We start from the raw sequence: 12,635 nt of genomic DNA on the forward strand, positions 1-12,635 counted from the left end.
TTTCTTTTCACCTGGACAAGAACATGGATAACTTTGCTCCCCAGCCTGACTACAGGAACAACCAGAGATCAGGGACAAATGTGGCATTTTTGGTGTGTAGGAAGTTCATGACAACTCCTGAACTCAATCCTTGTTTCTTAATCCTAAAAAACAGTCTAAAAAAGCACTGGACTCTCACCTTTCCTTGCAAGGAAGGTGACACAAGCCCTTACCCCAATGCAGCCCTTTTGCAAAAACATCCACTGATCACAAAGATCAGGACCCAAGCAGAAAGATTGCTTGGGATTGAAGACAATCAGTTATTCCTTTCTAAAACAAAGTTCATCCCATTAAAAAAGGTGACTGTATTTAATAAATAGTAATTTCTGACATAATAAGTTAAAAATTAATTTAAAATAAGCTTGTATAGAATAAATAGGCTTCAGTAAGTGCTTACATACTTACATGCCTCTCTGAATGGTTTCAAGTGAGCTCATGTTTAAAAGAAGCAAGTTCTGTAATACTGCCAGAAAATCTTGTGCCTTCAGGAAATCAAATATTGCTTTTCTTAGCCCTTTAGGACTGGGTTCAGTTCCCATCCACTCGGGAATGGGACAGACCTGCTCATTATTGCTGTAAACCTGAGTAAAAAGAAACAATAGTTTGGAAGATGCCACTCACGGAGAAAATGGGCAATGCCTGGAATTTGTAAAAAAAAAAAAAAAAAACAAACCATTTTGACTTTGTTTCTCAGCAGGGTTAAAAAAATCCAACACATTTCCCAGAGCATCCTGCCAGACCAGAAGAGGTTTTTGGTTTGGCCTGGAAGTGATTTCTGAACCATCCTGCCTGTACCCAGGTGTTGGCAGTTCCTTCCAAGGCCCTGCCCCTGGAATGCCCACTTGACTGCCCAGTGTGGAACCAGCACCCCGTGGGCAGCCAGGACATTCCCTTAGTTTTGCCACCCAGGAATTATCTAAAGGTCCAACAGGTAAGGCAACATCAGCCTCCTCTGCTGGAAAAGAACCCATGGGGAAGAGCCCTTTGGAGGGAAGTGGATTCCTGCAAACTCACAGGCACCCAAAATCCACAGGTGGTGAAGGAGGCTACTGAGAAGCAGGCAGCTGACCCAAAACTCCTAAACCTGCCCTTGGAATTTCAGTTTCCGTGGTTGAAGCAGCCCCCAGAGGCCTCTGTGTGTCCAAATGGCTGTGACTGCCCCACAGCTCAGGCCTGGAGCTCTTTGGTTTGGGGCTGGAGCAGCCCCAGGGTGCCCCTGCTGCTGGAGCCTTGGCTCTGCTATCTGGAGAGGTGGGAGCTGCTCTGGGACTGGCTGGAAGATGTGGTGACTCCACTCAGCTGGGAAAAGCCACTGGTGCAAGATTCCAGGCTGGACATGGATCCCCTGGCGTGGAACAGAACAGATGTGCTGTTAGCAAGGCTGCAGTTGAGGGATTCCTCCCACAGATCAGCTCCCCTCTCTGACACTTACACAAGGGCTTTTTGGCCCATCATATCCCACTTGCTCTCTAAGAATCTCTTAGAGATTCATCATTGTCATGATGAAAAATTAATCAGTCAGAGACCTTTTTTCCCATTTACAGATATTATTCCTTGTCTCTATTGTTCTGGGGAAAGGGACACAGCTGGAGCCTCTGGGAGCTGTCCCTGAAGAGAAAGGAAAGCTCCAGAGCACTCCAAATGCACTTGTGAACCCAAGGACTCTGGGCTGCTGAACACCAGAGTCCCACCTCAGCATCTCCAGCTCCTCCTGCCAAAAGCTGGGCTCAGGAAGAGCCCCAAGGAAGAGCATGACTGCAGTGAGGCATTTCTGCTGCTCTGACCCTACAGGACCTGACCAGGTCACACCTCAAGCTGCCACCTTCAGGCCTGCTCTGCCAACGCCTCCTCCAGCTCCAGGGAAGGGCCCAGGACTTGCACAGAGCTCAGCTTAACAGGACATGGGGAGGTGCTTCTGCCACTGAAGGAGGGGGCCAGGCACACGCTGCCAAGGCTGGCTGTTCACCTGTTCAGACATGCTCATCCTTCTCAAGTGCAAAAAAACCCATTTGGGAAATAGCCCAGCTGATATTTAAATCACTCCAAAAGCAGCTTCTCAAAATATTCTCAACTAAGATATAAACCCTCTTGAGACAAAAATCTCCTGCTCTTCAGGCAGATGCAAGCAAGACCCAAAGCACCAATTTCACTGGTGGACACAGATTCAAGGAAACTTTTAAATATCTACAGCAGAGAGGTGGCACACACAAAATGCCACCAATTTTGTGTCCATCCACTTGTCAGTGAAACACATCCCCTGTGGGGGTCTCTGGTATCCAAGTGTTTAACTCACACTCAGTGCAACTCGTAGTAAACCCCTTGTAAATGCCCTACCTGAAGTCCTTGGAAGCCAGCACCTCGTAGTAGTAGATGAGCTTGCACTTGTGGCTGGAGCCCTGCAGGGAGGCCAGGACATCGTCCACACGGGGCAGGCTGGAGCTGGAGCAGGGCAGGGGCCCGTGCATCCTCCACTGCAGGATGTAAAAGCCAGGCCAGCGAGTGACATGGGACCCCTGCAGAGAGGGAGGGACAGCAGGTGACCACGGCTGTCTGGGGGAATGGCTGAATGACCCAGCACAGGGGTCATTCACCTGTCTCACCTCCCTGAGACACAGCCTTATTTAGCTTAATTTCCATAAGAATTTTAGCTTTCCAATGGAGTCTCTTTCCAATGACTCACTCTAAATAAGGATTTCTCACTTTCAAAGGGTATCCAGAAAATGATCACAGAATGGTTTGGGTGGAAATGGACTTTAAAGCTCATCCCAGTCCATCCCCTCCCACTATCCCAGGTGGCTCCAAGCCCCATCCAGCCTGGCCTTGGGCACTGCCAGGGATCCAGGGGCAGCCACAGCTGCTCTGGGCACCCTGTGCCAGGGCCTGCCCACCCTGCCAGGGAACAATTCCTTCCCAATATCCCATCCATCCCTGCCCTCTGGCAGTGGAAGCCATTCCCTGTGTCCTGTCCCTCCATGCCTTGTCCCCAGTCCCTCTCCAGCTCTCCTGGAGCCCCTTTAGGCCCTGCAAGGGGCTCTGAGGTGTCCCTGGAGCCTTCTCCTCTCCAGGTGAGCCCCCCCAGCTCTGCCAGCCTGGCTCCAGAGCAGAGGGGCTCCAGCCCTGGGGGCATCTCCATGGGCTCCTCTGGACTGTCTCCAGCAGCTCCAGGTCCTGCTGCTGTTGGCCTCAGGGCTGGGGCAGCTCTGTAAGTGAGGTCTCACCTGAGTGGGGCAGAATCCCCCCTCCTGCTGCTGGGAAATGACCACAGCCCCCCTTTCTAGCAGTTCCTGATTTCCCACACTATCAATTCCCTCCCTACCACTCCACTTTGAGCTGGCAGGACTCTGAAGCCATGGCAGGACCCCAACCCCTCTGACCTGGATGCTCTCTCCTTCCCTGCAGACCAGGGGAGATTCCACCCGGCTGTAATCCACCCCCAGCACCCAGGTCTTGTCAATGAGCTGCACATTGTCCCCTGCACCAGAGGGACTTGGTGATGTGGCTTCTTTGTGACTTGGCTCAGGAGCTCGTTTGGAGTGGAAGAGGCTGAACACCACATCTCCCTTCAGGATGTCAAAGTCCCAGGTGATGACAGATTCCCCTTCCAGGATCTCCACGAGTATCTAAGGAAGGAACAGAACAAGCCCCCAGGGTCAGGTGCTAGCAGTGTGTTCCTCCCCACTCTGGGGCAAACAGACTTGGCTCCACAATCCTTCAGCTGCCCGATGCTCTTGATTCTTGAGGGGGACACACACCAACTCCCACTCCCAACCCTACCACAGTACACCCACTCAGGTGTTTTTACCTTTTCTCCCCATATCAGAGTTGCTTGTAAATGAGTTACTTGTTCCAGGAAAACCTCAGTGGAAATGAGGCACAAAGAGCCAAATCAGAGTCACCCCCCATCAGAGAGGCCAGAAGACTGATCTGACACCGATTTGCTCCTTTTTGGGACATCCTGTTTCCTGATGACTCCCATCAAGCAGTTCCCAGCACACACCTTCCCTTATCATCCCATTACTGTCCCAGTCCCAGCTGTAATTCCATTCAGCTGGAGCTGAACTATCACAAGGGGAACTGAGTGCCCTTCATTTCTCCCAAGAGGAGGAGGTGGGGGAGGAAAAAGAGACTGGACCTTCCAGAAGAACAGGCCACAGCAGAGATAAGAGACACTGCTGCTCAAACTGCTGCTCTTCACTCCCACATTGCAGCTGCTCCCTTGCAGAACAGCAGCTGCTGCCGAGCCCTCTGCTGCTCCCTGTGTTGGGAGCCCTTGGCTGCTCCAGGCAGCCCCAGCAGAGGGGACACATGTCACTGTGCCAGCAGCTCAAGCCGTGCTCTGTACCTCGTGGGGGGCTCCTTTGAGGACACTTGCAGAGTGGTAGATGGTTTCTGTCCACAGCCGGATGTGATCCGAGTTCTCCTGCTCGTCCTCGGTCTGGTACAGGGACTTGGGGACGAGCCCCCCTTCTGAGACAGTGCACTGCAACGGCCAGACAGACAGACAGGAGGCTCAGGGTGTTCCAGCAGAGAGCCAGGAACTCTTGCTGGCTGTCAGACACGGGCTGACCCCTCAGCTGAGCCAGAACTGCACAGAACTGAGCTCACTGGAACTGCTGAGGTTTATGTGAGCTCCCTGTAGAGAGCTGCCCTCTGCCCCTGCTCCAGGATCCCAGGACAGCACCAGCACTGCAAGGGGCAGCTCTCTGTGCCCAGATGAACTGCCCTGTGCCCACAGCACGGGCATGCTGGCCAGCACAGAGGCTTAACCCCTTCCAGAAGGCAGTGGAGGGCCAGGGTGGTGAGGAAATCAGTTCCCGATTGCACCTGCACAAGAGGAAGGAAAACCCACCATGCAGTCTCCTCCCAGGAAGTCTGGGATCACATCCTTGTCCACATAGTCCACCAGCCCTCCTGAGCCCTGGTAGTTATTGCCACTGTAGATGAGGAACTTCTGCCGTGTGTTCTCATTGATAAAGGGACTGACCTGAAAGACAAAGGGCACACAGGACATGGCTGTCACTGAGGGCAGCTGGAGACGCTGTCTGAGCCACCTCATGATGATGCTTCAGGCTCTAGCCTGGAATGTCTCAGCAGTGTGCAGAGCTTCACAGCTCTGAGGCACTTCCCAAAGAGAGGGATAACAAAGAAAATGTTCTTTCTCTATCACCATCTCACAACACCTTCTGCTTTATGTAAAGGAAGACTGCAGTCACTGCCTCACCCACAAACCTCACAAGAAATGTAACAACCAAGTCCTCACACTGCCAGAGCAGTCAGCAGGCACCAGGCAGAACCAGATTTATTATTTACTACTACTACCCTTCAATGTCCTACAGCAGGAGATTAAAAGGTATGTGTCTTTCCCATCTCTATATGAAAGCCCACCAAGTCTGGGTGGAATTGGCAATTCCAATCCAGGTTTCTCATCCTGTCCTGGTGGATGGCAGTCACCAGAACCCAGTGAGCTACAGGCACCCCATGGTTCTGCTGTGGCTCTTCAGGAGCTCCCCATAAGCTGCCTGGAGATTTTCCCTCCCTGCCTCTGCTGATCTGTGAACCTGCACAAGTGGCAGTGACCCTGCAGAGCTCAGGTTTCACCCACCAGGGTCCAGAGCACAGGGAAGACCCGTGGTGCTCTCACGATCAGGAGCCTCCCCAGGGTCTCAGGGTAGTTGTCCTCCACCACCTCAATGATCCTGAGCAGGGCCTTCACCCCAGGCCTCCAGAGGTGCCTCATATTGAGCCCTTCCAAGTCCACCAGGCATGTCCAGGATCTGAAACAAACAGAAAAAGACCTGTCAGAACTCTGGAGTGTGGTGGCAGCTCCGTTTAGGATCCACAGTAACGCCACAGCCCGTGCAGGATCCAGGGAAGCCAAAAAGGGCCACGAGCAGCTCCAATAAAAGCACATCTCCCCTTGGGCAGCAGACACCTGAACCCAGGTGAGCTCCAGGTAACACAGACACCCAACCCCAAGGGCAGGAACATCTGTCACTCTGGAGGAAGGTGAAGGTATACAGGCCTATTGCTAAAAATAATGTAAAAATGCGTTCTAAATTAAGGTGGAATCTGGCAGACAGGCTCCTGTATTAAAAAACTCCAGAATTTCAAAGATGTGGATCAAAATCACCAAGACAGAAAGATTAAATTAATCTGAGATGGGCTATGAAAATTATGTAAGGAAGGATCAATACTCGCTTTTCAACAAAACTGCAGGATTTGTCTGCATTTAAGTCAAACAAATACATTTTTACATATCTGTGGTCCCCATCCAGCCCATAAGACACACTGCTGTCTGCACTGTAACCCCAAGGACATCACCCCAAACCACAGCAGCATCCTTCACCATGGCACTGAGAGTCTGCAAGGGCTCAGGAAAACCAGTTCTAAACCCATGATACTGACGTGATGGGCCGGCCGAAGATGTTGGTGTTTTCCTCACATCTCTTCTGTCCTTCCTCATTAATGGACAGAACCTGCAATCACAGACAGCACAGACAGGGATTAGCCAGAGAATGGCTGAGTAACCAGGATGGCATGGAGATCTTATTTTAAAGAAAATACAGAAAGCAGAGGGCAGGGTTAGAGGGGATACTGGGAAGGAATTGTTCCCTGTGAGGGTTGGCAGGCCCTGGCACAGGGTGCCCAGAGCAGCTGTGGCTGCCCCTGGATCCCTGGCAGTGTCCAAGGACAGGCTTGAGGGGCTTGGAGCAGCCTCGGACAGTGGGAGGTGTCCCTGCCATGGCAGGGGGTGGGACTGGATGAGCTTTAAGGTCCCTTCCCACCCAAACCATTCCAGGATTCCTGATGCACCATGACAAGACTTCCCAGCACCCTGAGGGGAAGAGGTGACACACAGAGGCACAGCTCACATGTCGCAGCAGGGATTCCTCTCCCAGGGCCTTCACCAAACCCTTGGTGTCCATCTGGCCGAGGCGCAGGATGTAGAGCGGCCGCCCATCTTCAAAACAGAGGGGTCAGAAAGGGCAGCACCTTAGTCTACCAGGCTATCACTCCCCTACCCTTTTAAAAAGCCACATTAAATATTTGATAAGGATAAAAATCACTACTAAAAGCAACTGTTCAGAGAAATTGCTTTGCACTGACTGACCTGTGCAGAGGGAATACAATTAGAGGGAAGCAGAGTGTCTACTCACAGGCACTGAACTGCTTTGTTAACTTTAAAAATGTCAGTGCAGCTTTCCTCACCATCCCAGACCACCAGTGAGGTGCCAGGGGCAGCTCCTCACCTTTGTCCTGGTAGTGCCACCCCCCAGTGTAGTACTCCTGCAGCAGGGCCGGGGGTCTCCAGGACTGCAGGATGAAATCCACCTGGTACTGCTTGCGCCAGGCCAGCGACTGGCACAGCATCTCCCGCGCCTTGTCGATGTTGAAGTCGCGGGCGCGCAGGAACCGCAGGATGTGCTCATCCTTGGGGATCTGCCAGGAGAGAGAGCCCCAGGATCAGCACTGGAATGCTCCACTTGGCCTGCAGAGGAGGCTGCACCGTTGACACAATTTTTAATCTCTTCAAACTAAGACAGCAAACATTAAACTTCCCTTCCGCCTCCCTCCCTCCGTAGCCGACCCAGCTGGAAGCAGCAGAGGGTGCCAGGAGCACAAAGGCAGGGAGCAGCTCACTGACTGTGGGAAGCCCTTCCCCAGTGCAATTCCCAGGAGCCCCAGCAACCCCCAGGCTGGCTGATGTTTCCCTTGACTGGTTATCCACAAGGACCTCCAAAATACTGTGTGAAAGTCAGGGAGGTGCAAGTCCCCCTGCCCAGGGCAAATCAGCAAAGGATGGCAAGAGGTAACAAGCAGCCCACTGACCACACCAGGCACTGGAGGGAATCACAACTGTGCAGTCTGAATGATGCCACCAGTACCAGCTCCAGCTCTTGTGCAGGCCCTGCTGCCAGTGCTTGAACAGGAAAGCTGCTGAGTGCTTCAAAGGCTTCCCTGCCCCATTACACTGCAATAACTCTTGATCCAAATCGACCCAAACTACAACACATCCTCTCCCAATCCCTCACCCCAGCACTAGCACTAATCCTAACATCAAAGGCACAAAAGCCTTCCAAAGCAGGTCTGCAGAATGGCTTATTCCAACCTCCTTCCAGATCTGCCATGTTCTCTTTAGCTGAAGAATCAAAGAAAGCTTGGCAGCAGTGCCAAGCAGCAGGAATTAACAACGAACCTGATGGATTCCACAGAAGTGCCAAATCTGACTAAGAGCCTGTCAGCTGCAAATCCAACTGGATTAGAGCTGCATGTGCTGCTGGATTCACAGCCCCTCACTCCAACTTCTCTGAAAGTGCTTGGCCTCATTCTCTACAAGTTTCTATAAAAAAATTCCAGCTCTGTGGAGCAGGGATTGTCTCTTCCAGAGTATCCATGTTGTGTTAGCACAACCCAAGCACTCCCAGCCCTGCTGGGACACAAATCCCCATGTTCAGGAGTCAAAGCTCCTTTGTTTATACACTGCCATGCTCAGGGAAACAGAAAGCTGGATAGAAAGCAAGGCTGGCAGCTGTGTCAGGAGGGAGCAATCCTGGATTCACAAGCAAGAGATGGTATGAATTGGCTCACCTAAAGAAGGGAAAGAGCTCAGGCAGCCTCAATGAATCCTAAAGCACCTTAGGAGCAGGGGGGAGATTAGCACTGGCTCTAACACTGCATCTGTGTGTCCTGGAAAGGAGAGGGCAGCCTTCCCAAAGATGATCTCGAGAGTATTTAGAGGAATGCAGTACAACAGCATGTTTAAAGCCAGCAGAGTGTTCACCAGATAATTCAGGTTTGTGTTCCTGCTGCTCAGAGGCAGCTGTCACTCATCAGACCCAGCCCAGACACCCACAACAGCACCTGGGTCTCTGCAGGAGAGGGGATGGCTGCTGGAAGGTTTGATCATTTTCCTGTTTCAAACCTCCCCTCTGCATGGCTCCAGGCAAGAGGCAAATCCAGCACTTCTGTTTGGACCAAAGGCAGGAAGCTCCAAGAAGACTTATTCCACAGCAGAATTAGACTTTTATCCTTGTCCAACCAAAGCAGTAACTCCCACATGCAAGAAAACGAAGGTTTAATTTCAGCCTGCTTTTGTATTCCCTGGTAAAACTGCTGCACTCTCCTGCATGGTGCAAAGCCTTGAACAGAGCTTTAAGTTGTTGCAATTTTAACACCATTTACAGTTTGTTCCTTCACCTCCTCAGATTTTTTAAGCAACAACATATCTGATGGTAAAGGTAATGTCTGCTTTGGAAGGAATGGGGAAAAGATAGTGAAATAGGACAGAGGACAAAAATAAGAAGGGCCATTTTCCAAGAAACAGGAGATCTATTTTTTGATAATTTCTGATACAGGAATAAGGCCATCCCTGCTCTGAATTAAAAGAACAGATTGTCACAGCAAGGTAAGAGCCTCTCCAGGGACAACCCCAGCCTTGCAGGACAAGCTCCTGATTTTGGCCTGCTCTGTCAGGGAATCAGGAGAAGCAGCTGAGCAGTCAGGGGGGTCAAGATGAAGTTTCAGTAGCCAGCACCTCCCTTCCTGAGTGCCGACATCCTCCTGGGGACAAGGCCTGAGGCAGCTCCACTGTCCCCAGAGCTCAGGATTCAGCTGCACTTCCCAAGGCTCCCAGCACAGCTCAGGGGACAAGGGCTGCCACTCCCTGCACAGCTCCAAGCACCCAAGGGGCAGCTGCTCCACATTTTGCTTATGTGCTCTCACTTTTTCCTTCTCCAGCTTGATTCCCCAGCCTCTGATATGGAGGGGGAAAACCAACCTGTGGGTTGATACTTTTCAACCTAAACAAAAGCTTAGGTGGTGCCTGTTCCAGCTGAAAGCAGGATCCTTGCAGGTCACAGCAGGGACAAAGCCTCCCTGCCTTTGGGATGTCCTCCCACCCAGGACCCACTAGGGGAGAGATCTCCCACCCCACTGGAGCCCACACCACTTCACTGCTCCGGTGTCCATGAAAAGCCTCCTGTCCTCTCTGAGGGCACAGTCACACCTGGGGACTGATCCCTGCCTGTCCCGTGCCTCTCATCTGACTGGAGGCTGGATCACCGGCAGACACAGACCAAAAGCAGCTTCCAGCAGAGCCCCTTCTCTTGGTGAAGCTGCTCCTGCTCACACAGCTCACTCACCACCCCTGGCTGGCTGGGAGCCCAGCCCCAGCTCCTTCCTCAGGGGCAGAGCATCACAGTGACACAAAAGCCAGGGAGGTGTCACAGCCCTTCAAGGGCCCCTTTGCTACATCAGGTGTGCATATATACAATATATTATATATCACACATATAGTCCTGCAGTCTCTACCTGCCCCCAGCAGCCCCCACCCTTCTGGTCCAAGTTATCCAAGCTGCTGCTGATGCCACTGTACACCAGTGGCCTGGACCAGCTCTGGCAGATGTTTGGGGGTGGAAATTTATCAGCTCTCACAATTCAACAGCACTGTTGGTGTCTGGAGCTCATCAGCTGCTGGGAGCCTCTCACACTGCCACAACACCTCCTGTTCTCTTCAGACTGAGGTTTGCTGGGAGCTGTTTCTCCATCCACATTCCTGGGTACCAACAAAACCCATGTGCCTGCTCACACACAAGGGAACTTCAGGAGTTCAACAGCAGCAGAACAATAGCACTAAATCTTTTACATTTTGTTTCTACAGAGGTGAATCACATTCACTTTTCCAAGAAAAAACAGCATTCCAAATCATGTTCAGACTCCCTATACTCAGATGAAACATGCTCAGCTCTGAGACACACAGCACAGCATGCAGGACTGGCAAAGCTCCTTGTAAGCAGCAGTCTCTTTTGGAAAGGCCAGGTAAAGAAATGAGAATGAAAATCTTCCCAAACCCAGGAATGCAGAGTACCTGACCTAACCCATCCTGACTGACTTAGCTGATTCCTTCTAAGCCAGGAAGCTTTTACTGTTGAAACTTCATCCAGATGTTCCCTGCTTCCAAGCAGGATCACTTGCTCCTCTTCCTGAGCACCCTTTATCTACTCAGCCCATCCAACTACTCTCTCTGGTGCTATCCTTGGTCCTTCTTTCCTTCCCTCCTAATCCCTCTCCATCAGGAAATCTGGAGTGAAACCCCTCTTGAGGCATTCAAGCTGCTCTAGACCCTTTCTTTTCCTGCTGGTCTGACAGAGACTTTGCTTTAACCAAAAGGAGCCCAGGACATTCCAGCAGAGCAGAGACACCTCTCCCTCAGTGCCCGTGCTGCTTCTCAGGGAAAAATCAGAGAACCACGGAATTTTCTTGAGCAGGAAGGGACCCACAAGGATCACCCAGTCCAACCCCTGGCCCTGCACAGACACCCCAACAATCCCACCCTGTGCACCCCTGAGAGCACTGTCCAAACACTCCTGGAGCTCTGGCAGCCTCGGGGCTGTGCCCATTCCCTGGGGAGCCTGGGCAGTGCCCAGCACCCTCTGGGGGAAGAACTTTTCCTGATATCCAACCTAACCCTCCCCTGGCACAGCTCCAGCCATTTCCTGTCCCTGGTCACAGAGAGCAGAGTTCAGAGCTGCCCCTTGGGAGGAGCTGCAGCCCCAGTGAGCTCTGTGCTCCATCTCCTCCAGCTGAACAAACCAAGTGCCCTCAGCTGCTCCTCCTATGGCTTCCCCTTGAGACCCTTTCCCACCCTCAAGTCTACCCTTTGGACACTTTCTGACAACTTTAGATCCTTCTGATACTGTGGTGTCCAGGACTAGAGGTGAGGCCACTGTGGCACAGAGCAGAGCAGGACAGTGCCTGCAGGTCACAGTGTCCCTTTGGGCTGCCAGGGCTGACTCCTGCTCAGCTCAACATCAGCCAGGACCCCCATGTCATTTCCTCTGGTGTCACACTCCAGCCTCTCATTCCCCAGTGTGTTTGTGCAGCCAGGGTTCCCCATCCCAGCTGGGGATCCCCTGGGAGCCCCTCAGTGCCTGCCCTACCCACCTTTCCCTTGTGAGTCTCCTGGAGCCACCGGCGCAGGCGGATCAGGCAGCTCTCCTGCATCGGGGTCAGCTGGCCCAGGTAGCGCTCGATGTAATCAGCATCCAGCTTGTCAGCTGCAGGGGAAACAAGGACTCAGAGCAGACTGGCACAGCCAGCAGGGAGGGGAGCAGGTGTTTCTAACACTGGGTTCCCTGTGATTTACAGGGGATTTGCTCAGAAGCCTCATCCCAGCAGCCTGAGGGAGGGAGGGAGGGAGGGACACTCTCCTGGAGACTGGGGCACAAGGCCACAGGCAGCACGTGCTGTATCACAGCTGGATCACTCCACCTGGCTCTGGGAACACCTATGCTCCATTCAGCTCTGGATTGCTCCAGGAGGTGCTTTAAAAGACCTGTCATGAGCTCTGGCACTCAGGTCATCAAGCACTCCAAGACCTGGGCATTTCCATCTCCACATGTCCCAAATCTCATGCACAACTGCAGTGACAAGTGGCTTGCTGGAAAACCAAGCCATTATTCTGCCCAGGGACACCAGAGACTAAGGGAGAACAACAGCACATTTCTGACAGCCAGGCAGGATTTTGGCAGGAGGAGAAGTCCTCTGCACACCAAGCAGCTCAATGCTCCTCCAGCTCAGAGACAAAGGACAAGAGG

At 52.3% G+C, this 12,635-nt stretch overlaps 1 protein-coding gene across 1 annotated transcript in view; it reads right to left on the reverse strand.

The window, feature by feature from the left end:
* Positions 1-653: 653 nt before the first annotated feature.
* SEC14L5 (SEC14 like lipid binding 5) overlaps positions 654-12,635 on the reverse strand; it is a 35,824-nt gene continuing 23,842 nt past the window's right edge. The window contains exons 8-17 of the mRNA XM_041403828.1: positions 11,983-12,095; positions 7,290-7,479; positions 6,912-7,000; positions 6,445-6,515; positions 5,642-5,813; positions 4,889-5,023; positions 4,382-4,519; positions 3,414-3,659; positions 2,374-2,552; positions 654-1,384 (exon numbers count right to left, since the gene is read on the reverse strand). Of these exons, the coding sequence (XP_041259762.1) occupies positions 1,279-1,384; positions 2,374-2,552; positions 3,414-3,659; positions 4,382-4,519; positions 4,889-5,023; positions 5,642-5,813; positions 6,445-6,515; positions 6,912-7,000; positions 7,290-7,479; positions 11,983-12,095 (1,439 nt within the window). The 3' untranslated portion in view covers positions 654-1,278. The remainder of the gene's footprint in view (positions 1,385-2,373; positions 2,553-3,413; positions 3,660-4,381; positions 4,520-4,888; positions 5,024-5,641; positions 5,814-6,444; positions 6,516-6,911; positions 7,001-7,289; positions 7,480-11,982; positions 12,096-12,635) is intronic.

Source organism: Onychostruthus taczanowskii, unplaced genomic scaffold (assembly GCF_017590055.1).
Source record: "Onychostruthus taczanowskii isolate IOZ18803 unplaced genomic scaffold, ASM1759005v1 scaffold10, whole genome shotgun sequence".
Lineage (NCBI taxonomy): Eukaryota > Metazoa > Chordata > Aves > Passeriformes > Passeridae > Onychostruthus > Onychostruthus taczanowskii.